A 27775-nucleotide genomic window follows, 5' to 3' on the forward strand; every position below is an offset into this window, starting at 1 on the left:
ACTAGTAATGGATAAAGGAAACATGAGCTATAGACGTCGAAGAAGAGAGATGAAGAACCATGAACGAAAGATATGTAAAAAAGTAATGGCAATAAAGGAAACGAGCCATTGTTAGCTGTTTGTTAGGTGAAAACGAGAAGCTGGTGCGACTTTGGTGGGTGTGGGATCGAGAGAGCGGGAATGCCGGGCTTACTTGACGTCGGGCTGTAAGCTGCCCAAGCGAAATATGACATGCTATTGCTCCAATTTCTGTCCAGCCTCACTCTGAAAGTGGAGGAGAGCTAGGACAGAACGTTCAGTGGGGGAATTGGAAGGATAATTAAAGCGTTTTGCAACCGGGATATCAGAAATGTTCATCCGGACTAAGCGAAAGTCGTTAGCGGAACGGTCGCCCAATCTGCGTTTGGTTCCAACCAAGTGGTATGAATCTCTAACGGCAAACAGCCCCGATATCCCCCCCCCCTCTCTCTCTCTATCCCTCCCCCACCAAAGTCGCACCAGCTTCACGTTTTCACCCAACAAACAAATAACAATGGCCAGTTTCCTTTCTCATCGTTACTTCTTTGCATATCTTGCATTCAATGTTCTTTATCTCTCAACATCATCGTCTATATATCTCGTTTCCCCTATCCCTAACTACTATACCGACCCGAAACGTCACCCATTCCTTATCTCCAGTCATGCTGCCTGTCCCAGTGAGTTACTCCAGCGTTTTCTGTCTATCTTTGGTGTAAACCAGCAACTGCAGTTCTTTAATACACTTAGGCGTTTGTACGGTACGCGCGGGAGAATGGTTTTCAGACCCGTGTTATGAAATCCCCCTAATATCGAAGAAACAAGAAATAAGATAGAGATACAATCTGTAAAGTCAGACACAAGGAACTGCAGATGCTTGTTTTTAAAAAATGGAAGAGTAACTGAAAAGGACCGAGAACATCTCGGAATAACAGGGATTGGTGATGTTTCAGATTTGAACACTTACTCGGACTCGCAGCAAAGGACGTCATCTATGTGACATCCCAGAGCAAAGCTGCGATGTCACATTTTTAGATCACTATAAGGTAAAGGTGGCGCAGCGGTAGAATTGTGCCTTACCGCGCTTGCAACGATGGAGACCCCGGTTCGATCTCGGCTACGGGTGCTGACTTTCTGTTGTTTGTACGTTCTCCTCATTTCCGCGTCGGTTTTCGCCGAGATAATCGGTTTCCTCCCACACTCCAAAGACATACAGGTTTGCAGGTTTATTTGGTCGGTAAAATGTCCCCCGTGTGTACGATAATGTTAATGAGCGGGGCTCGCTGGTCGGTGCGGACTCGGTGCGCAAAAGTGCCTGTTTCCGTGCTATATCTCTAACCTAAAGTAAATTATTATTGAGAATAACGGCACAATTCCGTATATTTCTTCTTGCGAATGAAACATAAACCAAAGGCATAGTTAGATCTCAAGCCGGCTGTTGAGCAGCCAGTTTGTTGTCTCTGCGTAAATGTCTGCCGGGCCCTGGTCTGCATTTGGAGGGTGGGACAAGACAATATATTTGTTGTCATTTGAACCCAGAGGTTCAAACGAAATTTGGTTTCTGCAGTCATACAAACAAGAAGAAGAACCAAGACACAACACAATTTACACGAACATCCATCACAGTGAATCTCCTCCTCACTGTGATGGAATGCAAAGTCTTATCTCTCGGGTAGAGCGGGCATCCAGAGATGACATGGTTGGCTGTCCTTTGTTCTGCTCTACATTCACAGGCTGGGCTCTGGCGGGTCCCCCATCTCCACATGCTGGCATTAAAACGCCCAACTCCCGTACCAAGACTGTTGAGCTTCACGCATGCTCCTCTGAGGAGGTCAAACCCTGGAACAACGTTTATCTGGTGAAGAGATGTAGCTGTGTAATGGAGATGAGGTTGCATTCCACTCCTGTGACCACTTGGTGGCTATCCAGTGTGCATGTGTCTCAGTTGGCTGGATAGATGCCAGGAGTTGTTTCCCATGTGAGGCAAAGGGTTGACGGGACTTCAGTCGGGGTGGCCTCTGCTTTCTGCTGATAGCCTGATGGAGGAGGTGATCTGGGTCCTTGGCACGACGAGATAGTGCCAGAGTTGCTGCTTGCTTTCAGATCCATGCAGGCGGAATGCCTGCAAGTTTAGGGTACTGCTTGTCTGGAGTAGGTTGAAGGCACCGAGTGATAGTTGCCAAGGTGCTGTTTAGACTCGTGTCTACCAGGCTAGTATGTCAACTACTACTCCATACGTGTGCGCAGCACTCAGCTGGGGCATACACAAGAACTAAGGCAGAGGTGTGAAGAGTTGATGGACTAGCTCCCCGACCTGACAAGCGTCGGTTGAGACCACTACGTGCCATGACCTTGTCGCGTAGCCAGCCAGGAGTTGACGAAATGTAAGCGACGTGTCCAGCTAGCCATTTTCGTCAAGGTGATGTAATTCTGTACGCAATACGGTTCAACCGTGAACCTGTGGTCTTCTGCCCCTCGAAAGCAGCTTCGTAGAATTATTACATTTCTTGATTAGTGCGGGTGTCTGAGGTAATGGGGAGAAGACAGGTGAATGGGGTGAGGAGGGAGTGATAGATCAGCCATGATTGAGTCCAGGGTAGACTTCATGGGCCGAATGGTTTAATTCTTCTGCTATCATATGTTCTTATGATCTGAAGACATGTATTCAAATCCGAGGACTATATATTTTACAATTTTGGCAAAGCGATTAAAATGCAAGGAATTTAGATAATTAGCCACGATTATATTGTTTGATTTCCACCATTGAGAACGAGCTTCCACGGCTCAGGTGATCATAGCGTCCAACTCTTCCTTCTTGTTTCTGCCGTGTATCACATTTTAATCGCTCCGAACTAATCATTAAGGAAATGATTGAAGCACTGAGGTACCCCGCTATAAAAGTCAAAAAACGAGATAAGGTGAAAATATTAGGTGTTTACTTTCTGAAATATTCGTGCTCGAACAGTCGTGTCTATCAAGAATGGGATTAATTTCAGATTTTCAGGATCATCGTTTCAAAGCAGTTAAAGGCCCACGAGAACAATGATCTGAAAAATAGGAACTATCCAGTCCATGCGGTCCAGCTGACCTGTCCACATGCACACATTTTAGCTTCCCAAGCTCCTTCTTCTAGGTAATGGCGATTGCACTCACCTGAGCCCGCTGACTCTCTTAAATTCCAGGCATATTATGACTGGCCTCCACTGTGAAGACTGACACACAAAAATCTTATGTAGTTGATCCGCCATTTCTATAATCTCTATTATTGCTTCTCCAAGACCGCAAGAAATTGTAGCGAATTGTAGACGCAGTTCATACAATCCCGGAAACCAGCCTACCTTCTATTGACTCGATTTATACCTCATGCTGCCTCTGCAAGGCCAGAAGCACAATCAAGGATGAAACGCAACCTGGCCACCGCTTATTCTCACCTCTCCCATCAGGCAAAAGGTATAGAAGTGTGAAAGCACAAACCAGCAGATTCAGGGACAACGTTTTCCTAGTTGTAATCAGGCACATTTGGACTGCAGTAACCGGATCGTTCCGAGTCAACATGGAGTTACGAAGATGCTTGAGTAATTGCTGGAATTTTTTGAGGATGTAACTAGGAAAATGGACAAAGGAGAGCCAGTAGATGTAGTGTACCTGGACTTTCAGAAAGCATTTGATAAGGTCCCACATATGAGATTAGTGGGCAACATTAGGGCACATGGTATTGGGGGTAGATTGCTGACATGGGTAGAAAGTTGGATGGCAGACAGGAAGCAAAGTGTAGGGATTAACGGGTCCCTTTCAGAATGGCAGGCAGTGACTAGTGGGGTACCGCAAGGCTCTGTGCTGGGACCGCAGCTATTTACAATATAAATCAATGATTTGGATGAGGGGATTCAAAGTAACATTAGCAAAGTTGCAGATGACACGAAGCCTGGCGGCAGTGTGAACTGTGAGGAGGATGCCATGAGAATGCAGGGTGACTTGGACAGGTTGGGGAGTGGGCTGATGCATGGCAGATGAAGTTTAATGTTGATAAATATGAGAATCAAAATTGGAGTGCAGATTACTATCTAAATGGTATCAAGTTGGGAAAAGGGAAAGTACAACGGGATCTGGGGGATCCTTGTTCATCAGTCTATGAAACTAAGCATGCAGGTACAGCAGACAGTGAAGAAAGCGAATGGCATGTTGGCATTTATAACAAGAGGAGTCAAGAATAGCAGAGGTCCATCTACAGTTGGACAGGGCACTAGTGAGACCACACCTGGAGTATTCTGTACAGTTTTGGTCGCCTAATTTGAGGAAGGACATTCTTGCTATTGAGGGAGTGCAGCGTAGGTTTACAAGGTTAATTCCCGGGATGGCGGGACGGTCATATTCTGAGAGAATGGAGCGACTGGGCTTGTACACTCTGGAGTTTAGAAGGATGAGAGTGGATCTTATTGAAACATATAAGATTGTTAAGGGTTTGGACACGATCGAGGCAGGAAACATGTTCCCGATGTTGGGGGGTCCAGAACCAGGGGTCACAGTTAAAGAATAAGGAGTTAGCCATTTAGAACGGAGACAAGGAAATACTTTTTCTCTCTGAGAGTAGTGAGTTTGAGGAATTCTCTGCCTCAGGGCGGTGGAGGCAGTTTCTCTGGCTGCTTTCAAGAGAGAGCTAGATAGGGCTCTTAAAAATAGTGGTGTCAGGGGATATGGGGAGAAGGCAGGAACGGGGTACTGATTGGGGATGATCAGCCATGATCACATTGAATGGCGGTGCTGGCTCCTGCACCTATTGTCTATTGTCTATTGCAACTGGATCATCCTACCACAACAAGAGAGTAGTGCTGAACTACAAACTACCTCTTTAGTGACGCCCAGACTATCCTTCATCGGATGTTGCTGACTTTACTTTGCATTAATCGTTGTTCCTTTATCATGTATCTATAAACTGTAAACGCATCGATCGTTATCATGCATTGTCTTTCTGCTGTCTGCGAAGCACGCAATAAAGGTTTTTCATTGTTCCTTGGTACACGTGGCAATAAACTAAACTGAACTAAATTGAACTTAACAAACTAAAGTTCGCTGGCGGAGGGTTGCGGTGCGTTTAAAACAAGAGCCGTTCCCTCGGAGATCAATTTGAGACAAACTTCTTTATTATAATTATTGCTTTAATCATCGAACGCCGCGGAGAGGGGGGGGGGAGGAGGGTCGTGAGCCGTTCCTCTCCGACTCCGAGAAGGCAGACAGGCGCCCCTCCCACTCTCCCGCCCCTCCACCGCAACCCTCCGGGGAAGGGGGAGAGAGGGGGGAGCTGCCATCGTGGAGCGAGGCAAAATGTGCCCTCACTCGCTCGATTCCAAAAACTTCATGTTCCTTCCCTCCGGGGAGAGGATGATAACGGGACAGGGAGTTGGCGGCAACTCTCCGCAGTGCCTCCCCACCCTCGCCCGCGGATTACAAAGCGCGCCGCTAATCATATCAAATCAAATCATCCCCAACGTAAAAGACTCCCAATATCGTACTTTGCTCCCATTGTTAAGCACCAAAATGATTTCAGTTAATAAATTACATCACTTCCGGTGGCGACATGCTTTGTTAGCAGTCGCAAACTTTCTAGCTCCGCTGAAAAAATCGCGATTTTTCGCGTTAAAATCGGGTCAGGAGGTCGGGACCGTTTTTAAAAACTTACCGGAGTCTCATGTCGCGGTGCTGATGACGTCATCAGTAAGCGCCGTGAATTTAACGGAGGGAAAGGCATTTTAAATGAAAAGTACGTCTCCAGGTCAGAGCCCACAGAGGAAAGCCACAAAACACCTGCTGAAGACTCAGGAACATCAAGAAACTGCAAAACTGACCTCTGGAGTGGTCTCTGGAATGGCTACACGAACTGAGATGACCACAAAAGAGAAAACCGAAATGGAGGAGTTAAAGAACTCGGTAAGAGATTTGAAAAATGATCTGAAAGCTGGAAACTTAAATTTGATGGAAAACATGCATGCATCTATTAATGCCGGTAATGAAAAAATACTTGCGGGCATTGGTGCTCTGCAAAAAAGAGTTGATGATGTGCAAGAAGAATTAACGGGGAAAATTAATAAGGTGGCAGAAGAGTCCACAAAGATGTTTGAGGCTGTGCATGAAACTGTTTCTGCAAATGTAACTGCAGTGAAAGATATGAAAGCTGTTGTGGAAGAGATGGCTGGAGAGATGCAGACGATGAAGTTAGAAATAGACAGCCTCAAGAGCCAACTTACAAAGGTTTCTGATAAATATGTTGACCTAGAAGCTCGCTCAAGACGTCAAAATATACGAATACGTGGAGTAAAAGAGGGAGCTGAGGGGGACAATACTCGTGAGTACATTGCCAACCTAATTAAACACGTGCTCAATCTACCTGAGGCACCTGTAATTGAAGAAGCACATCGACTACCCAGATTTAAACCAATATCTCAAGGAGAACATGCCTACCCACGACAGATCATAATCAAACTTCGGGATATCCCAACAATGGAAGCGCTGATGAAAAAGATCAAATACGGAGAGAACATGATGTACAGAAATGATTCTATTAAACTCCTACGGGACTACCCTCACGAGATTGTGCTAAAGAGAAGAAAGTTCTCACAGACCAGAGAAGCTCTTCACGATGTCAAGGGTGTCATATGTGGAGTGTATTATCCGGCCAGAATGCGTATTACTTTCATGGGAATCTCAAAAACATTCATTAACTCGGTAGAATCTCTTAAATACGCTCAAGAAATCGTGGCCAGGGCAGCAACAATTGAAGATTGATCACCAAGACGTCATGAACAAATTAATTTGCTTATTCCCCCAACAAGAAAGTGAAATAAGTGAAATAAGTGAACAACACCAATCTTTAAAAATTACTACACGCAACAGATTTTCCACGAGACGTGTCTAGACATTATTATCTCGCCTTGAACATTGCGGAATCTAACTCAAGGACATTCTGTGCTCAAATGAGGAAAGACTGATAACATGGGAGTGAATCTGCTGAGCTGAGAGCGAAAAACATCACATGGCTTATATAGTTTTACAAAATATTGAGAATTAATAATAATTAATAATTAACAATACTAATATAGAAATAGCAACTGAAACTGATAAAAATGTGTTGCCTGCTTTATAACGCAGACAACCGTAATCACATATGTTCCGCAGCTCGAGTGGGGAGGGGAGGAGACTCGGGCACCTGGCATAATTCCAGGAGCCTGACTTCGGTTAACCCTTTCAGCGAACAACTCACTTTTAACAATACTAAAACCAATTACAAATAGTTAAGAGATAAAGAGTGAGGAATATATGTAACTGAATACATGATTAGATTTGATAAGTCGGAATGAAACATATATATATATACTGCAACTGGGTGAAATAGAACTGATTTGGAAACGGTACCGACCCCCTAGGTTTTGGGTAATAAAGGCAGCGGGGCTAACCTTATAACATCTACGCCGGAAGCGATATCGATGTCGTACCCCACAGACGAGTGGGCCACTCACTACGGTGTCCGAAACTCAGACACCGTAAATTTATTTGATATACTTTTTTTTATCACAATATGTCACATCTATGTGTTTTCTTTTCAAGGACAATCGCAGAGGGGAACTACCAAGGACGTCTATATTATAAATGCTCCCAAAATAACCAGAGTCCTGAGGTATGAATGCACCATAATAAATAAGGTCATCAAAATAGGTAGAAATGTATGACGACAATCAAAAGAAAATGGGAGGAATCACACTATGTAGTTGGAATATAAGGGGTATTAATGAACCTATTAAATGGGGCAAGATACTAGCTCAGTTGAAATCATACAACACGGATATTTCGTTTCTACAGGAAACGCATCTTAAACATCAAGATCAGACGAGACTGAGGGCGAACTGGATAGGCCAAACATTTCACTCTTCATTTACTTCCAAATCTAGAGGTACCGCTATAATTATTCGTAAAGGAATTACATTTAAATCAAATAATATTATTTCAGATAAGGAAGGGAGATACCTTATAGTAGCAGGAGAGATCAATAATATGCCAATTACGTTGGTAAACATATATGCGCCCAATTTTGATAACCCTCAATTTTTTAATAAAATTCTGAATATAATTGCAGAATGTAATTATCAAAATGTTATAATTGGAGGAGACTTTAACTGTGTTTTAGACCCTGATCTAGATAAATCGATGCAAAAACAAAAAGGTAATAGGAAATCTAAAACCAGTGAACTTTTACATACATATATGGAAAACACAAATATAGTAGATGTGTGGAGGATTGCAAACCCGACGGGAAGGGATTATTCGTTTTATTCAACGGTGCATAAAACATACTCACGGATAGACTATTTTCTTGTGGATACAAAATTAATTCCGCACACTATGAACGCTAAATACCACACTAATGCGATCTCAGACCACTCTCCGTTAACTTTTGCTTTAAAACTAGAAGGAATGTCTATGAATAAATCGTTCTGGAGGTTTAACTCGCAAATTTTAAAAGACCCACAAGGGACAGATGGACCTATTTTTTTAGATAAATGATACACCAGATATATCCCCCACGCTATTATGGGAATCCTTCAAAGCATTTATTAGAGGAGTCATTATTTCATTTCAAGCTTATCAAAATAAAAATAATAAGAATGAACAAAGACATTTAGAAGAACAAATAAAACAAGTAGATACAGATAATGCTAAAGATCCAACTATGGATAAACATAATAAAATCCTATTATTGAAATTCAAGCTAAATAAATTACTGTCAGAGAAAGTTATAACATTATTTCAAATCACAAAACAAGAACACTTCGAATTCGGGGATAAACCCCACAAACTTTTAGCACGCCAACTGAAAAAACGGGAAAAGAGAATGCAATATTAAAGATTAAATCAGATAGAGGGGAATTATTAACATTACCCAAGGATATCAATAAAAGATTTGCTCAATTTTACCAGAATCTATACACATCTAAAACGTTAATAGACAATAATAAAATTTCAGAATTTCCAGATAACTGTAACCTACCACAATTAGAACTGAGGGAACAAGAGGAACTGGGAGCACAAATTACTTCTAAGGAGATAGAAGACACAATAAAAACACTAAAGAATGGAAAAACACCAGGACCAGACGGATTCAGTAATGAATTTTATAAATCGTTTTATGACATAGTTACTCCACGATTACAGAAAATGTATACATATGCTTTTAAAGAGCAAAGCTTACCTGAAACACTAGCAGAATCAACGATCATATTAATACTTAAAAAAGATAAAAATATAGAGGAACCAGGTTCATATAGAGCTATCGCTTTGTTAAATACGGATCAAAAAATAATAGCGAAAACACTAGCCAGTAGACTAAGCAGGTATGTTAGTAGACTAATAAATGAGGATCAAACAGGATTTATACCTAAGAGACATTCATTCAATAACTTGAGACGCTTGCTTAACATAATGCACTCACATAAATCTCACGACCAAGAGTTAGCTATCATCTCACTGGACGCAGAAAAAGCGTTTGATCAAGTAGTATGGGATTATATGATTAAAGTATTGCAAAAATTCCAATTGGGAGAGAACTTCATTGCATGGATAAAACTATTATATAACACAGCTACGGCTAGAATACTAACTAATAATATATTATCCTCGAAATTTGAACTATCAAGGGGCAATAGACAAGGTTGTTCATTATCTCCGCTGTTATTTGCTTTCGTAATTGAACCCCTTGCTGAAAAAATAAGAACACACCTGGATATTTACGGTTATAATACAAAATATTCAAATAACAAAATATCCCTATATGCCGATGATGTACTACTGTACATCACAAAACCACAAATTAGTATACCGAATATATTAAATTTAATTGAGGACTTTGGATCCTTTTCAGGATATAGAATAAATTGGAACAAAAGTGAAATTATGTCGATAAAACCAAAAGACTCAACACACCTCAGGAAATTCCCCTTTAAAATAGCTACAGAAAAATTCAAATATTTGGGAATTGAAATTACTAGAAATTACCAGGATATGTTTAAAGCCAATTATAATCCCTTACTTAAGAAATTAAATAATTTGATTAAATTCTGGAAAACACTTCCGATGTCCTTAATAGGCAGAATAAACGCTATAAAAATGATTTTCTTACCACAAATTCTATACCTATTTCAATCAATACCTATATATCTCCCAAAAATTTTTTTTTTAAAATTGGACTCAGACATTACAAATTTCATATGGGATTATAAACCCCATAGAATACAAAGAACACACCTTAATAAACGAAAAGAGTGGGGGGGTCTAGCGCTCCCTAACTTTATGTATTATAATTGGGCAGTAAATATTAAAAATATGAATCACCTGCTGGACAATTCTGCCCAGCAGGCGGACTGGATTGTAATGGAAAAAGGGGACTGTTCCCCGAGTAATATAGGAGCGATTATCCTCTCACCAATAAATTTGAATAATAAAAATTATAATAAAAACCCAATTATACATAGCACAATTAGAACATGGAAACAAATAAAACAGAATCTAAAATTAAGAAACCTACCTCTCTCAATACCAATAGCCAATAACCCATCGTTTAAACCATCAATCATAGACAGATCATTTATACAATGGGAAAGAATGGGAATCAAAACGCTCGAAGATCTGTATGAAGTGGGAAAATTACTATCATTTCAACAACTACAACTGAAATATAATTTGAAAAATAACCAATATTTTAAATATCTTCAAATTTGTGATTATTTGAAAAAATACACAAAAGACTATCATAATATGCCTGGTACACAAAATTGCTGGGGAAACTCAGCGGGTGCAGCAGCATCTATGGAGCGAAGGAAATAGGCGACGTTTCGGGCCGAAACCCTTCTTCAGACTGATGGGGGGTGGGGGAAAGAAAGAAGGAAAAGGGGAGGAGGAGGAGGAGCCCGAGGGCGGGCGGATGGGAGGGTGGGAGGAGACAGCTAGAGGGTTAAGGAAGGGGAGGAGACAGCAAGGGCTAGCCAAATTGGGAGAATTCTATGTTAATGCCATAAGGACGCAAGGTCCCCAGACGGAATATGAGGTGCTGTTCCTCCAATTTCCGCTGTTGCTCACTCTGGCAATGGAGGAGACCCAGGACAGAGAGGTCGGATTGGGAATGGGAGGGGGAGTTGAAGTGCTGAGCCACCGGGAGGTCAGGTAGGTTATTGCGGACTGAGCGGAGGTGTTCGGCGAAACGATCGCCCAACCTACGCTTGGTCTCACCGATGTAAATCAGCTGACATCTAGAGCAGCGGATGCAGTAGATGAGGTTGGAGGAGATACAGGTGAACCTTTGTCGCACCTGGAACGACTGCTTGGGACCTTGGATGGAGTCGAGGGGGGAGGTGAAGGGACAGGTGTTGCATTTCTTGCGGTTGCAACGGAAAGTGCCCGGGGAGGGGGTGGTGCGGGAGGGAAGGGAAGAATTGACGAGGGAGTTGCGGAGGGAGCGGTCTTTGCGGAAGGCAGACATGGGGGGAGATGGGAAGATGTGGCGAGTGGTGGGGTCACGTTGGAGGTGGCGGAAATAGCGGAGGATTATGTGTTGTATTTGCCGGCTGGTGGGGTGAAAGGTGAGGACCAGAGGGACTCTGCCCTTGTTGCGTGTGCGGGGATGGGGAGAGAGAGCAGTGTTACGGGGTATGGATGAGACCCTGGTGTGAGCCTCATCTATGGTGGCGGAGGGGAATCCCCGTTCCCTGAAGAACGAGGACATTTCCGATGCCCTGGTATGAAATGTCTCATCCTGGGAACAGATGCGGCGTAGGCGGAGGAATTGGGAGTAGGGGATGGAGTCCTTACAGGGGGCAGGATGGGAAGACGTGTAGTCCAGATAGCCATGTGAGTCAGTGGGTTTGTAATGTATGTCGGTCAGGAGTCTGTCCCCTGCGATGGAGATGGTGAGGTCAAGGAATGGCAGGGACGTGTCGGAAATCGTCCAGGTGTATTGGAGTGCCGGATGGAAGTTGGTGGTGAAGTGGATGAAGTCAGTCAGTTGTGTGTAGGTGCAGGAGGTGGCGCCAAAGCAGTCGTCAATGTAACGGAGGTAGAGGTCGGGGATGGGGCCCTGGTACGTCTCGAACATGGATTGTTCAACGTACCCGACAAAGAGGCAGGCGTAGCTGGGGCCCATTCGTGTGCCCATAGCTACGCCTTGTGTTTGGAGGAAATGGGAGGAGTCAAATGTAAAGTTGTTGAGGGTGAGGACCAACTCCGCTAAGCGGAGGAGAGTGTCAGTGGCTGGGTATAGGTTGCTCCTCTGGTCGAGGAAGAACCGGAGGGCTCCGAGGCCATCCTGGTGCGGGATGGAGGTGTAGAGTGACCGGACATCCATGGTGAAGATGAGGGGGTGAGGGCCCAGAGAGTGGAATGCGTGGAGGCGGCGGAGAGTGTCTGAGGTGTCTAGAACATAGGTGGGGAGGGATTTGACCAAGGGGGATAGGATGGAGTCAAGGTATGTGGAGATGAGTTCGGTGGGGCACGAACACGCAGAGACAATGGGTCTGCCGGGAGAGCCGGGTTTGTGGATTTTGGGGAGAAGGTAAAAACGGGCCGTGCGGGGCTGGGGAACGATGAGGTTGGAGGCTTGGTCAGGTAGGGCGTGGGAATTGATGAAGTCGGTGATGGTGCTAGAAATGGTGGCCTGGTGCTCGTCAGTGGGGTCATGGTCCAAGGGTAAGTAGGAGGAGGTGTCCGAAATAATATGCCTTCCGACTTACTGGATGAAGCAATGAAGACAAAGGCGGAATCAGCTAATTTAATATCGTACTTATATAATATCATTTTAAACATAGAAATACCCACAACAGATGGAATTAGAAGAGACTGGGAACAAGAATTAGCTATAAAAATTTCAAAAGAGAGCTGGGATAATCATTTACTACAGGTGCATAAATGCTCGATCAATGTACGACATACGCTTATCCAATTCAAAACATTACATAGACTATATTATTCAAAAACTAAATTAAATAAAATCTTTCCTAATGTTTCACCAATCTGTGATAAATGTCTGTGTCAAGAAGCTACCATAGCGCATTCTTTTGTTTTTTGTACAAAAATCCAAAAATTCTGGCATGGAATATTTGATATTTTTTCAAAATTAATTAAAATAAAACTGGTACCAAAACCAGAATGGATCATTTTTGGGATATCGGAAGGTATCCCTGAATTAAACGTGTATCAGAAGAATTTACTCAATTACGGGCTAATAATGGGAAAAAAGCTCATACTTAAATTCTGGAAAAATGCGCCCACACCAACAATAAAAATGTGGACATCAAATATGTTTGAAACATTACATCTGGAAGAGATGAGATTCCTCTTAGCAGGTAAAGCAAATCAATTCCAAAAGACGTGGTCCACGTTTATGGACCTATTACAAGCATGGGGTGCAATAGTAATTTTAAAAATAAATAAATAAATAAATGGTATCAGGACCTGGCAATGGGAGGTAAAACAACAAAAACAGACTTGGTTGGTAGTCTTTCTGCGGAGTTTAATGTTATAATAGAGCGATTGTCCTTACTTTCTTTTTTTTCTTTTCTAGGGTCTACTTTCTTACTTTACTTCCTTCTCTAACTTCTTTTCTAAGGGGCTTTCTTTTCCCAACACTCTCTTGCACTTCACGACTCTTGCGCGCCTTCTTTACTTTCCTTACTTCTATCTTTTTCTTAAAGCTTAAAAAAAAAAATGAAGCGGTACAAAAAATGTATTAAGATATATGTGTTGTGTGTTATTGTAATTTACCGTACTTCTAATTTAAAAATAAATAAATAAATAAATAAATAAATTACACATAACACAAAGACAAATGTTGGGAGATGCGGGCGATTTCTGACCCGAGGTCCCGTCTGCGGAGACAGGGGTAAATGGGAGGGACCTCGAGCGAGAAACTGAGGTTTAGTGCTATGCTTCCCAACCCGAATATTCGTGGTTCGGGGAGGGAGGTGAGGGGCTTAGTGGTGTGCAGGGGACAGGGGTCTCACCCCCACCCCCTGCTCCAAACCAAGCCGGGGGCGCTGTGCAAACTGCGCACTGACGTACAATAGGATTTTCCCTCTCCCCAGGGAATGTCCGTGTGTTTCCCGCTTTGTGGGCAGGAGAGATGAGAGATGAGAAGAAATATAGAGGAGAGCGCGGAAAAGGGAGAGCGGGTGAAGAAGGATCTCAATGGGGGAGGGATGGCGAGAAAATGAGCCGGGGAAGGGTCGGGATGTCGGTAGGTGCCAGGGAAGAGCAGGAGAGGTGGGGAGGTTATAGAGGATTGCCAGGGCGGCTCTCAGTGTCCGCTAGCTTGGGGCGAGGGGGGGAAGCCGGTGACGAGCCGGGCCAGGCCGGGGTGGATCTGCCCCTGCACGGTCCCGTACTCCACCCTCTCCCCGTCCACGGTGACGATGACCGGCCGGCCGGCCGCCCAGGGGCTCGATTCGGAAGGCGGTGGCGGGGACGTAGGTCAAGTGCGGGCAGCGCAGGTCGAAGTGCGCCCCCTTCTCCATGGCCAGGAAGAGGCGGAGCAGGGAGGCGCGGGAGATGCCCGCCATCACGTAGCAGAGGTGGATGGCGCCCTGGGCAAACTGTGCAGGAGGGACGGTCATCAGTTCGGCCCCCAGGTGGCTCTGGTAGATAGCCAGCACCAGCACAAAGTCGCCCTCCACCGTCACCCAGTCCTGGGGTAGCGGCGCGCCCGGCGGGGGCAGGAGATCATCCCGGGGCAGCGGGTGGGCAGAGGGGGGCCGCTGGATGCGAACGACGACTCCTGGTCCCTGAGGTCCGGAAATGTCCCCGTCACTCAGCCGGCCAACACTCCCAGAAGCTGGGATACCCATTTCAGAGGTGATTAGACCAGGGTCCTGACTGACACGGTTGTTCACCTCAGGGCTGTGTGAACCAGGTGCCTTACGGGCCAGGTTATAAGTGCTCCCTTGAACGTGATCCTCCCTCGCCGAGTCTCGTTCGACCATTAGACGAGGCTGCTCTTGAGCGGGGAATTCTTCAGAGTTTACAGGACCAGGGTCATTTTGCGCACAGATATTAGCGTTCCCTAGATCGTGACACACACGCACCGAGGGCCCTCCACAACCCAGGCAAGGGTCTTTAGAAGCGGAGATGTTGGAGTTTTCTGAACTGAGACCCTCGGGTGTTGAGCCCCCGTTAGAGCTCACCACAGCAGGGTCCTTGCGCGTATGGTTCTCCCGTTCAGAGTTAAGCAGCACGGCTCTTGCCTCCCCTCCCTCCGCACCCACCTCATCATCCTCCTCCTCCTCCTCGGCGAAGGAAGCCCCCTCGAATGAGAAGCCCTCATAAGCCGATAAGGGGGGCGGGGAGTGGTCGTGGCCCCTGCCCCAGGGCCCCGAGTCGGAGAGGGTCCTTCCAAGCGGCGGGCGGGAGGGCGGGGGTCCGGGGGAGAGGGTGCCGCTGCGGCGGAGGCGTGGGACGGCCGGGAGGTAGGAGAGGCGTCCGGGGTAGCGGCGAAGTGTGGCCAGGCGACCGAGGGTCCCCAGGGTGAAGCGGGCGGGCCCGGACCGGCGAAGACGCTCGCCCTCCACGTCCACGTCCGCCACCAAGCCCCAGGCCACGGACAGGAAGGAGAAGAGGCGGCGGCCCGTCGCCGTGGTGACCGACACCAGGTCTAGCAGCGTGGCCAGACCCCGGCCCGACCCTCGGCACAGCAGGAGCACGCAGTTCACCAGGAGCTCCACCCCAGTGGACATGCGGAACCTGGCAGAGTTGGGGAAGGAGGTGGACAATGCGTTAGTGCTGAGATCCTTCCCTCACCCGCCCGCCTACTCCAATCACTCACTGCCTCTACTCCCTCTCCACTGCCCCCCCAGGCCCCACACTCTCCCCCTCCGCCAGACGTCTCACTCACACCTCAATTCACCAGAGGCTTCACTCCCTCGTGCAACACAGGCCCCTCACTCCTCCCTTCCTCCACCAGAGGCCACTCACTCCTCTCCACCATCCACATCACTCCCCCCCCCTCAAATATCCCATTCTCCTTCCCCTCCCTGACCATTGGCTCCTGCCCCCCCTGGCTCCCTCACTGATCCAGAATTTGCTAACACGCACCCTGCATTGTGATTAACAGCAGCAGCCAGGGCATTCCCTGATCCAGCCGGGATGATTCCCAGCGGCAACTTCATCGCTGCTTTCCAGTCCGCTCGGGACATCAACCCATTGATCACCTGCCAAACGCAAGGAGACAGCGTGCCGGGAGCGTGGAGAGAGAGCTTCACTCGATGACCCGTCTGGGGAGTGTGTGATGGGACGGTGCTGAAGGAGCTTGACATTATTTCTGGCCCGAGGATGTGTGAAGGAACAATGCAGTGAGATCTTCGCTCTATGTTTGACCTCTGGAGTGCTTGATGGAATGGTACAGAGAGAGGGCGCTTCACCCTATTTCTGGCCTAGGGAGTATGGCAGGACAGTGCAGAGGGCATTTCGTTCCTTGTCTGACCCAGGCCGTGTGATGGGACGGAGCATTGTTTCTGACCCCGGGAATATGTGGAGGAACAGTGCGGAGAGAGCTCTGCTCCATGTTTTACCCCAGAGCGTGTGAAGGGACGGGGAGATGTGAGCCTTACCTCATGTAGCAGTCCGTCACCAGATACAACCACAATGCCAGCACACTCATACAGTTTGATCTCTTGAACCAGTTGCCAGGCGTGATTCTGATGATCTGTTGAGAGAGTGTGAGAGTGGTTAGTCCATCTGACTCCATGCCCACTATCCAAGACTCACGACTGACTGACTGCTCACTACAGACTTTGCCTTTACAGCGAACACCCCACAACACTCCAGCGACTTCGGATACATTATCACACCCGCTTCCTCTCCCTAGGGCAACAAATTCCCAAGCTCCCATACCCCCTGTCACAACTCGTGTCTCTTTCCTTCCCCCTCTCCATTTCCCTCCCCCTACTTTCAGAACCTCACAAATTTAAATGATCTTGTGTCTGAGGTGACAAAAGGAAGATGGATGAGAGGAGAGTAACTATCACCCACAATTTGTTCTGCACCAACCTATGTCTAAGAAAGCACACTAATGTGTCTACGTCATCAGATGACCAAGGATGTTCAGCGTATCTCCAACAATCCCCAACATATCTCTGCGTACAGTTTTGGTCTTCTAATCTGTGGAAAGACATTCTTGCCATAGAAGTAGTACAGAGAAGGTTCATCAGACAGATTCCTGGGATGTCAGGACTTTCATATGAAGAAAGACTGGATAGACTCGGCTTGTACTCGCTAGAATTTAGAAGATTGAGGGGGGATCTTATAGAAACTTACAAAATTCTTAAGGGGTTGGACAGGCTGGATGCAGGAAGATTGTTCCCGATGTTGGGGAAGCCCAGAACAAGGGGTCACAGTTTAAGGATGAAGGGGAAATCTTTTAGGACTGAGATGAGAAAAATATTTTTTACACAGAGAGTGGTGAATCTCTGGAATTCTCTGCCACAGAATGGCTATATTTAAGAGGGAGTTAGATGTGACCCTTGTGGCTAAAGGGATCAGGGGGTATGGAGAGAAGGCAGGTACAGGATAGTGAGTTGGATGATCAGCCATGATCATATTAAATGGCGGTGCGGGCCAGGTCAGGATGCATCATAGCTTGGTTTGGCAACTGCTCTGCCTAAAAGCACAAGATATCGCAAAGAGTTGTGGACGCAGCCCAGTCCATCACACATCTGCACTTATCGCTGCCTTATAAAGCAGAAAACATACTCAAGGGCCACTTGCACCCCCTTTTCATTATGAAATTGATACAAAGGCTTAAAGCACTTATCACCAGATCCAGGATACACACAAAAAGCTGGAGTAACTCAGCAGGTCAGCAGCATCTCTGGAGAGAAGGAATGGGTGATGTTTCGTGTCGAGACCCTTCTCCAGACTGAAAGTCATAGGACATGAAAACGAGAGATATAGACGATGATGTGGAGAGATAAAGAACATGAATGAAACATATGCAAAAAAAGTAACGATGATAAAGGTAACAGGCCTTTGTAGGCTGTTACTTCCTTAGATCACTCAGGAAAGTCAACTTGCCACAACAGCTGCTAGTGTCATGCTACCGTTGCTCCATAGAGAGTGTCCTGACACATGGAATCCTGGTGTGGTACGGCAACAGTTCTGTGGCTGACAGGAAGACTCTGCAGAGTCATCAATACAGCCCAGAAGATCACCAACACAAACCTGCCTGTCCTGGAAGAGATCTATTGCTCTCGTTGCCTGCGGAAGGCATCATGCATACTAAAGGGCTCATCTCATCCCGCACATCATTTGTTTCCCATGTTGCCCTCAGGAAAGCGTTACAGGTCCATCAAATCACACACCACAAGATAACAAAGTTGCTACGCCAAGGCCATCACCACTATGATCTCTGCACCAAAGATTATAGAGGAGCTCCTCTATTATCTTTGCTCTGCACTGAGCACACAGCCCCCATAGTCAATATTTTGTACTCACACAACACTATAATGTGAAATATTAAATTTAAATTACATGTCTTTATTTATATAGCACATTTCTAGTCAACTTGCATTGACCCCAAAGTGCTTCACATAATTACATTCACACACACAGGCTAAGATGGGTGAAGTGTCTTGCCCAAGGACACACACAGGCAAAGGTGGGTGAAGTGTCTTGCCCAAGGACACAACACTCCAAGCGGGATGCACTCCAAGCGGGATTCGAACCAGCTACCTTCCGGTTGCCAGCCGAACACTTAGCCCATTGTGCCATCTGTCGTCCCTATTGCACATTCTGACTTGACTTGCCGTTTTTGTTGTTTCCATTGACGTTATTATTTACCTGTTACGTTGTAGTTCCACTTGGGCAATGCGCCTGGATTTTTTTAATATGTTTTTGAAATGACTAGAGAGCGAGAGAGAGAGAGAGAGAGAGAGAGAGAGAGAGAGAGAGAGAGAGAGAGAGAGAGAGAGAGAGAGAGAGAGAGAGAGAGAGAGAGAGAGAGAGAGAGAGAGAAAGAGAGAGATATCAGAGCGAGGATCAGAGCGAGTGATATAGCTCGCTAGCGACTCTTACGCTAGCATTCGATCCGCCTACAGTCCTGTGTCTCTCAGCTCCAGTGGCTGAGAGTTTTAAGCAGCCTTGAAGTATTCTGTCGCTGGGAAAGGAACAGAGGCAGTGGGGATTCATAGTCTGACTTATTGTTGGACTGTTGAAACTTTCCAATGCTTTAAAGACTCCTCCATTTAGCGCGAAAATCCCTTGATAATTTTCTGCATTGTCGAGGGAGCAGGGTGCGGCTGTCGTTGGCGGACTGCCAAGAGTGCCTGGATATCGAGGGTTTGAAGTTTTTCGGTGCCTTTGCGGTGTTTGGCACTGATTCTCTGCCCTAAAGTCATTTTGCACAGTGCGGTTGCCTGGCTTAATGTGAAGACGGTGCTTTTGTGTTCGGCAAGAAAGGGCGACCTGGCATTCTGGCGTGGACGAGTTTGGAACATTCCTTATTCAGCTGGAGGACTTTGCTTTTTGAGGATTGCTTTGGACTGTGACTGTCCCTGGGAATTAATTTGCTGAGCTGCTGGAGGGACGGGAGCTGGTTTGTGCCTCTGCCCGGATGGCGATGGCGGGGGCGCGGCAGAAGGTGAGGAGCTACGCAGCAGCGACATCAGCAGCGGAAGCGAGGCCATCTGAACATGAGCCTCATGTTGACTTGGACTGGGACAGTTTTGGTATCTCGGTTCAAACTGGGCCCCAGATGTCCAGGGGAGCAATTACGAAGGCTATGAATGCCCTTCTTGGTAGGGGGGCTATTGTCTCTTCCGAGCTCGAGAGGGGAAAGGTTGAGATGATATTGAAGAAACGGGAGGATGTGGCCACAGTGGTGGAGAGGGGGATTTCAGTGGGGGGGGTCCATATACAGGTGGACCCATGGGTGTCCAGGGTGAGACCGGTTCTCCTGCGGAGTTGCCCTACATGTATTCCGGATGCGACACTCATTCCACACCTGTCTCAGATTGGGGAGGTGCGGTCTAAGTGCTTTAGGCTCATGCACCCGGGGGGGGACCCGGAGGAAAAAGGGATTCTCAGTTTCAAAAGGAGGGTGTTCGTGAAGGTGGGGGAGGGGGAAGGCGATGAGGGGAGTTTCGAGGTGGAGTGTAGGGGTCTCCCTAGAACCGTGCGTTGGAGTTGGGGAAAGGCACGGTGTCATGCGTGCGGTGGTTATGGACATCTCCGTAGGGAATGTCCTAATCATGGGGTCGCTGCCAGAACGTCTAGCGCAGCGGCCCAGGAACGCACTGCTGGCCCATCAGCGGTGGCTCGTCATGCCTCGGAGGGGCGGGGTGGAGCGCTGACCTGGCTGGGGCTGCTGGCACTGCCTCGGTGATCCGGGGCAGCGGGGATAGCCCTTCTGGGTCTGTAGTTTCCGCCTTGGGGACCCGGGGCAGCGAGGGCCCCCACCCCCTACATTCTGAACATGTGGGGGTGGCTGAAGGTGAGGCACAGGGGGAGGGAGGAGAGGAATGGGAGCAGCTGAAGAAGAGGAAGAAAAAGCAGAAAAAAATCACCCAAGAGGTGCCTGTTAGCTCCAGGGAGGCCCAGAGTGAAACTGCCGTGGCCCAGCAAGGAGCTGAGGTGGCTCTGACGGGAGTAGGGAAGGTAACACGTGCGGGTGGTAAAGTGGCTGGGGGTAGTGTGGAGGAGGAAGACCCTTTCTTTATGGAGGTCACCACACCGCCGCATGCTAGTGGGACAAAAAGGAGGATTGGGCCTGGCGAGGAAGAGCATGGACGTGAGTCCAAAGTAAGGGGGGTGCAGTTTTCCAGTCCTTCCACCACCGATGTGGGTGGAGGTCAGGAAATGACGTCTACTGGGTTGGAGGTTGAGCCTCCGCTTCAGGGTTCTCTCGAGGGTACCATAGGGTCAGGTGACGGGGTAGACCCCTCTGGAGCTGTGTCCTCTGGGCGGGGGGAGGTTCTTTCATCACAGGGGCCCTCCGAGGGAGGTATCTCATCGTGTGTTGATCTTGGCTCCCCTGGGGGTGCGTCCTCTGGGTCGGAGGAGGTCCCCTCGTTTCAGAGGCCTACTAAGGGTGTTAGCACGCAGGAGGGTGGGGTAATCTCCCCTGGTAGTGTGGACCCTGAGACGGGGGACGAGCAGAGTCAGCCCGAGGGAGGGGGGCCGGGGGGAATGGTGTGCCAATCAGTGCTCAATATTGGAGCCAGTGGAGGTGCCGAGGTGTGTATTGTACTGCCGGCTGAGTTGGCAGGGGAGAGGAAAAAGACTGGTGGAGAGCCTCTGGGTGTTGCCAGTGGAGGGGGTGCTTTCGGTGCCGTGGAGGTCGGAGTTGTTTCGGGCAGCGACCTTCTTTCGGATTCTGGGGGTGCCAGTTTACCACAGACCCTGGGGGTGCCTCTTGTTTTCTCTTCCCCAGGCCCAGATGTGGAGGGTGAGGACAGAGCGCAGGAGCCCAGCCAGGCAGTGGGCTGCGTGATGCGGATAGGGGTTTCGGGACCCTTCCCCGGCATTGATCCTGGGGGTGGTGACATGTCGGAGGAGGGGGAGAGGGATGGGGCCAGTTTGTGTGAAGGGGTTGGCGAAATTCCAGAGAGCTCTGGTCTTTCGACTTCTGAAAATGACCTTGGTGATGCTGAGCGTGTTGTGTCAGGTGCGAGAAACTTGGCCGATAGCCCAGGAACCAAGGACGAACCAAGTGCTATCATCTGCGAGTTGCTGGAATTCCTAAAAACAATCCGCAGCAACAAGAAAAAGGTTGAGGCCGCTAAGAGACGGTGGGGTGATCTGTCGGCCTTAGTTGAAACTCTCGAGGCTATCCTTGCCAGCGAGGACAGTGGTCTTCCAGGCTCTGAGCAGGGCCAGCTTAGGGGCTTTTTGGAGTTCCTAAGAGAGAGGGCTACAGAGCCCAGGAGAAGTGGGAGGATTTCAAACTAATGTACCAGTGCATTCACATTAGTTACCCTAAATTTAAACGGGAGTAGAGCGAGTTTTCGCAGATTCCAGCTTTTATCGGTCCTTAGGGAGGGGAAATTTGCAGTGTGTTTTCTGCAGGAGACGCATACTGTTGTCAGTGATGAACCCACCTGGAGATTGGAGTGGGAAGGTGAGGTCTATATGAGTCATCTTAGCTCAAATTCGAGTGGGGTGGCCATTCTGTTGGCTCAGAATTTCTTGCCCAATATTATAAAAGTGCAAGAAGTTGTGCCAGGACGTTTGCTCCATCTGGCCGTGAGCCTGGATGGCATGCCGTTGCATTTCATTAACGTGTATGCCCCCAGCTCCGGCACGATGCAGGCCGGCCTACTTCAGGAGGTGAGTGCTCTGTTGAGCACTATTGATCGGGGAGAGTGTGTCTTCCTTGGGGGGGACTTTAACTGCACACTTGAGGTGCGAGATCGTTCTGGTACTCAGTGTGCCCCTGCTGTAGCGAAGAAGCTGAGAGGGTTGATTGATTCTTTTGAGTTGGTTGATGTGTGGCGGGACCTCAACCCAGACTCCACTGCTTTTTCGCGGAGGTCTGAGGGCGGTGGATCCCGCATTGATCGAATCTATATCTCCCGAGCGTTTGTTTCCCGTGTCTCGGCGGCCTCAATGCAGCTGGTGCCATGCTCGGACCATTGTCTGGTGCGTGCGGATTTTAATCCAGCGTGCGCTCGGGCCGGGTCTGCGTACTGGCACTTTAATAACCGGCTGCTGGAGGATCGGTGTTTCCGGGAGTCATTCAGTCGGTTTTGGGTGAGGTGGAGAGAGAGGCAGAGGTGCTTCTCTTCCCTTAGGCAGTGGTGGGATGTGGGGAAAGCTCACATCCGTATTTCTTGTAAGGAATACACGTGGGGGTCGACCGGGGGCGGGACTCAGCGGTTGAGAAGCTTGAGAGGGAGCCGAGGGACGCAGAGTCTCGCCTGGGTCAGGTTGGAGGTGAATCTTGCGAATGGGGGGTGTGTTTCATGAGAAGAAGGAAGCCTTGAGGAACCTGCAACTTGAGACGTCCCGAGGCGCTTATGTGAGGGCGCGGGTCCAGATGCTGCACGATCTGGATCGAGCTTCGTCTTTCTTTTTCTCTCTGGAGAAAGGGCGGGGAGCCCGCAAACAGCTCGTGGAGCTGCTAGCAGATGATGGCTCCTCTGTCACGGATCCAGAGAGGATTAGTGCCTTGGTCAGGTCCTTTTATGGACCCCTGTTCTCCGCAGGTAGAGTCAGTGGGGAAGCTCAGCAGGACCTGTGGGAGAGTCTACCGATTATTGATAGGGATGAGGCCGATATTCTTGATGGCCCTTTATCTTTGGAGGAGTTGACTCGAGCATTGCATCAGCTCAAGAGGGGTAAGTCCCCGGGGCTGGATGGGCTGACGGTAGAGTTTGTAAGAGCTTTCTGGGGTATCCTGGGGGGTGATTACATGTTGGTTCTGGGGGAGAGCCTGGCGACCGGGGAGATGCCCCTCTCGTGGCGTAGAGCAGTTGTTGTCCTGCTGCCCAAGAAGGGGGAACTCCGCCTGTTGAAAAACTGGCGCCCGGTCTCTCTCCTATGCACAGAGTATAAAGTTTTTGCACGGGCGATGGCAAATCGCCTGGGCTCCGTGCTGTCTCAGTTGATTCACCATGACCAGTCCTACACAGTCCCTGGTCGGTCCATTCAGGATAACATCCATCTGGTTAGGGACCTGATTCATCTAGAACAGGGAACTGGTCAGTCAGCTGCTTTTCTGTCTCTTGATCAGGAGAAGGCTTTTGATAGGGTAGAGCATGAATACCTTTTCGGAACGTTGCATTTGTTCGGATTTGGACCGCATTTTGTGGCCCGGGTCCGCCTCTTGTATGCTGCAGTGGAGTGCCTTGTGAAGGTTAATGGTGCGTTGTTGGCTCCCTTTCATTTTGGGATGGGGGTCCGTCAGGGGTGCCCCATGTCAGGTCAGTTGTGCGCGGTCTGTGTGGAGCCGTTCCTGTGTCTTCTTCGGAGGAGGTTGACAGGCCTGGCCCTACCGGGCCCGGGGGTGGAGTTGGTTCTTCCGGCATATGCCGATGATGTACTCCTTATGTTCACCGATCCTGGTGACCTGCGGAGGATGCGTGATTGCCAGAAGATATTCTCGGCTGCATCCTCTGCCAGGATTAATTGGAGCAAGTGCTCTGGACTTTTAGTGGGTCAGTGGCAGGTGGACTCCCTGCCAGAGGAGATGGTAATGTTTGCGTGGAGCACCACGCACGTCCTCTATCTGGGGGTGTACCTGAGTCCCACTGAGGATGCTTGACCGGCAAACTGGCAGGAGTTGGAGACGAAAGTGGTTGCCAGGCTGGGGCGCTGGTCAGGCCTGCTTGGAGTTCTTTCTTTTCATGGGAGGGTGTTGGTCATAAACCAGCTGGTGACCTCCATGTTATGGTACCGGCTGGCTACTCTTGTCCCGCCTTCCATTTTTGTAAATGCTTTACAGAAGAAGCTGGTGGACTTCTTTTGGGGAAATAGGAAGCACTGGGTTTCCGCAGCGGTCCTGAGTCTCCCGTTAGAGGAGGGTGACCAGTCCTTGGTATGCGTGCGTACCCAGGTGGCGGCTCTCCGCCTCAGGACTCTGAGGAGGTATATATATATAGAGAACCCCCCCAGATGGCACGTTTTGGCCACGTATTTTTTCCGACGGGGTCGTTGTCTAAGGGGGGTCTCGCGGCTCCCGGAGGCGGGCATCAGTCGACCCGCCCTAAGGGGCTTGCCTGTTTTCTACCGGGTTGTGTTAAGAGTGAGGAATATGGTTGTTTTCAGCCAGCGTGTTGCTCCACGAGGGGAGGGGGAAGTTGCGGCTGCGGGAGTAGCCGGTCCTCACCAAATCATGGCGGTGTCGAGGAGAGGCGCGAGCCGAGAGTGGTTTTGAATGAGCTCTTACCCGCTCCGTCAGATCTGTTCATCGGGCCTCGGTTCCGGGATATATCCCGGGCACCGGCTCCACACAACCTGAGCCGCCTTTCGGAGATGATTAGCGTGCCGTTTCGTGACGCGAAGAGACGCTCACTGTATAGAATGTTCCTGCACATTCTGCACCTCCTTGCCTTCGTCTCCCGTCCCGACACTCCATGGCGGACGGTGTTACCACCTGAAGGCGGGGAAGGTCCCCAGTGGGGGTCCTTCTACACGGGAGATGTCCCCCTTTACATTGGGGACCTGGGGTGGAGAGTGCTGCACAGAGCGGTGGCATGTAACAAACTTTTGAGTCGGTTCACGGACTCTTCCGCTGCCTGTATTTTCTGTGGCGAGGAAGAAAGCGTGTTCCACATTTATATGGAGTGTGAGAGGCTACTGCCCCTGTATCAATATCTGAAGGGGTTGTTCCTAAAGTTCTGGTTACATTTTAGTCCTACGATTCTTGTGTTTGGACACAAGGCAGGGTGTGGGGAGAGCCAAGTGGGAGGGTGGGACGTACCTGTCGGTCTACTCCTGGGCCTGGCCAAGATGGCCATACGCGGGTCCAGGCAGCAGGCGATGGATGGTCAGGCAAGAGTCGGCTGCTTGCCCCTCTTTCGGGCCTACGTCCGTGCACGTGTGTCCCTGGAGAGGGAACATGCGGTGTTCACGGGGACTTTGGAGGTATTCCGTTGGCGCTGGTCACCGCGTGGGGTTGAGAGTATTGTGAATAATGATTGTAATGTTGTACTATAATGACACTTGGTATAATGTAATTTCGTTTTGTGTATGACGTGATCTGTTGTATTATTTGATGTGTTGAATAAAGTCTTGGGGAAAAAAAGAGAGAGAGAGAGAGAGAGAGGCTGAGGGAGAGAGAGACACGGTAGAGAGAGTTTGGGGCGACAATATGGCAGTTTCTTCCACCCATTTAAATCTTACCCATCCACCAATACATCCAATTGTTTCAAATTATAATGGTACCCGCATCAGAAAGTTTTAAGAAATTCACCATGAATACCTTCAGTAAAACTTGTGGGTCAAAACACAATTGGTGACACATCGTGTTAATACGATGTTAATAGAGACATTTAACAAGCGCATAACAGTTACACCCCCATTGTCTCACGGAAAGCGGAATTTTAACAGATTTTTACTCACCGATTTTCAAAATCCGGATTACAAGACATGGGGTGGGCGGGGAGGGGGGTTGCCACCACGTCTCAAAAGATGGCGGGGGGGCGGGGACGTGCCACCCGGGATTTCCGCCCATTCCGTAAACGACATTGTAGTATTCACTTGGTCAGATCTCGAACCTTCTTAACAGATCTGAAGACTGCTGGCACCTCTTCAGTTATACTGGTTAAAAGACGGGCAGGAATGCTTTCTCGTAATCCCGAATAATAAAATCAAAATCATATGGTGAAGTGGAGTGTGGAGCAGAATGAACACTGTTACACTGTTCATAACTGAATGTCTTATTTCAATATTGTGGGATACATATAGGAAGGCACTTTAGATGTACAGTTCCACCTGGACTAAAATGTATCTCTTCACGAGGCTGTAATTGCATCACAACCATCTCATCGGTTCCCATGAGATAGATGATAGTGTGCGCGCACGCAGCAGAGAGATTTTATTAAAATAATATGGTTTTCGCATATGGCGATTTCAGTTCCCAAATAATACTTTCATGGCTTTAGAGATAACAGAATCAGAGACTTCCGGTGGCTGCTATGAAGCAGTGAAGGCAGCTGCACTGAGCTCTCATCCAGACAAATCGTGTTTAAAGTCGACTCCCATGCCAGGATCGATTTAAAAACTCTTACCGGGATTGCTGAACGTCGAGGGTACTGACTCCATCAAACGGTGCCGGTGGATACGGGATTTAAAACTATTTTATCGATAAAAATCGGATGAAAAAGAGAAGAGGTCAGAGAGGACCCAAGAAGACTACAATCAGTCTCCAGCTCCAAAAAGCTCTGGATGAGCTTGAAACCACTCCTGAACCCACTTTTGAAAGATTGGAAGAGGAGCCGGAGCCTCAACAACCAACAAGCGATATGGCTGCGAGAAGTGATACAACGGAGAAAGAAATGAAAACCTGGGAAGAAACGGTAAGAGCTAATGTTATTAAAGACATTACTAAAGATCTTCAGAAGCAATTTGCCAAAATGAACTCTACAATTCAGAACAACTTCTCCACTATGGAGGACAATCTTTTTAAGAAAATTGATAATAGCTGTGGCGAAGTAAAATAGCTTTATGTAGCCCTAAACCAACAGTTTAAAGATTTGGAGTCGAGGACTGCGAAGGAATTGGAAAGTATGCAGAGAGAGTATAACAATAAACATGACTCCCTGCTGAAGCAATTAACAGACACGGAAAAATTGATGGAAGAGATGGAGGGTGAAATGGAACAGATGAGCCACGAAATAACAGGTTTGAAAAAACAACACGATATGAATTGGGAGCTAACGAATAAACTGAATGAGAAATGTCAAGATTTAGAGGCCAGATCAATAAGGCAAAACCTGAGAATAATAGAAGTTAAAGAGGGTGCGGAACACGGCTTTCAAATGCGTGATTTTATCACTAATCTACTTAAAGATGTTTTCAAACTGCCAGAAAAAAAACAAAGATAGATGTGGCACATCGAGTGGGTCGCTTCCAAAAACATGTTAGTGCTTCGCCAAGGCAAATTATCGTAAAGTTCCTAGACATTTCAACTTTGGAAAATCTATTAAAGATGATACCCTATGGAGAAAATCTTACATTCGCTGATAATATCGTAAAATTCTACAGGGATTATCCTCGGGAAATTCTGGCAAAAAGACGC

The 27775-nt window shown here is 47.9% G+C and overlaps 1 protein-coding gene across 1 annotated transcript in view; it reads right to left on the reverse strand.

Moving 5' to 3' along the window:
• Positions 1–14039: 14039 nt before the first annotated feature.
• Positions 14040–27775, reverse strand: part of LOC116967717 (sphingosine kinase 2-like) — a 54153-nt gene continuing 40417 nt past the window's right edge. The window contains 4 exon segments of the mRNA XM_033014322.1: positions 14040–14461; positions 14463–15783; positions 16135–16250; positions 16650–16791. Of these exon segments, the coding sequence (XP_032870213.1) occupies positions 14345–14461; positions 14463–15783; positions 16135–16250; positions 16650–16791 (1696 nt within the window). The 3' untranslated portion in view covers positions 14040–14344.

The sequence above is a fragment of the Amblyraja radiata genome, chromosome 41 (assembly GCF_010909765.2).
Source record: "Amblyraja radiata isolate CabotCenter1 chromosome 41, sAmbRad1.1.pri, whole genome shotgun sequence".
NCBI classification, from domain to species: domain Eukaryota; kingdom Metazoa; phylum Chordata; class Chondrichthyes; order Rajiformes; family Rajidae; genus Amblyraja; species Amblyraja radiata.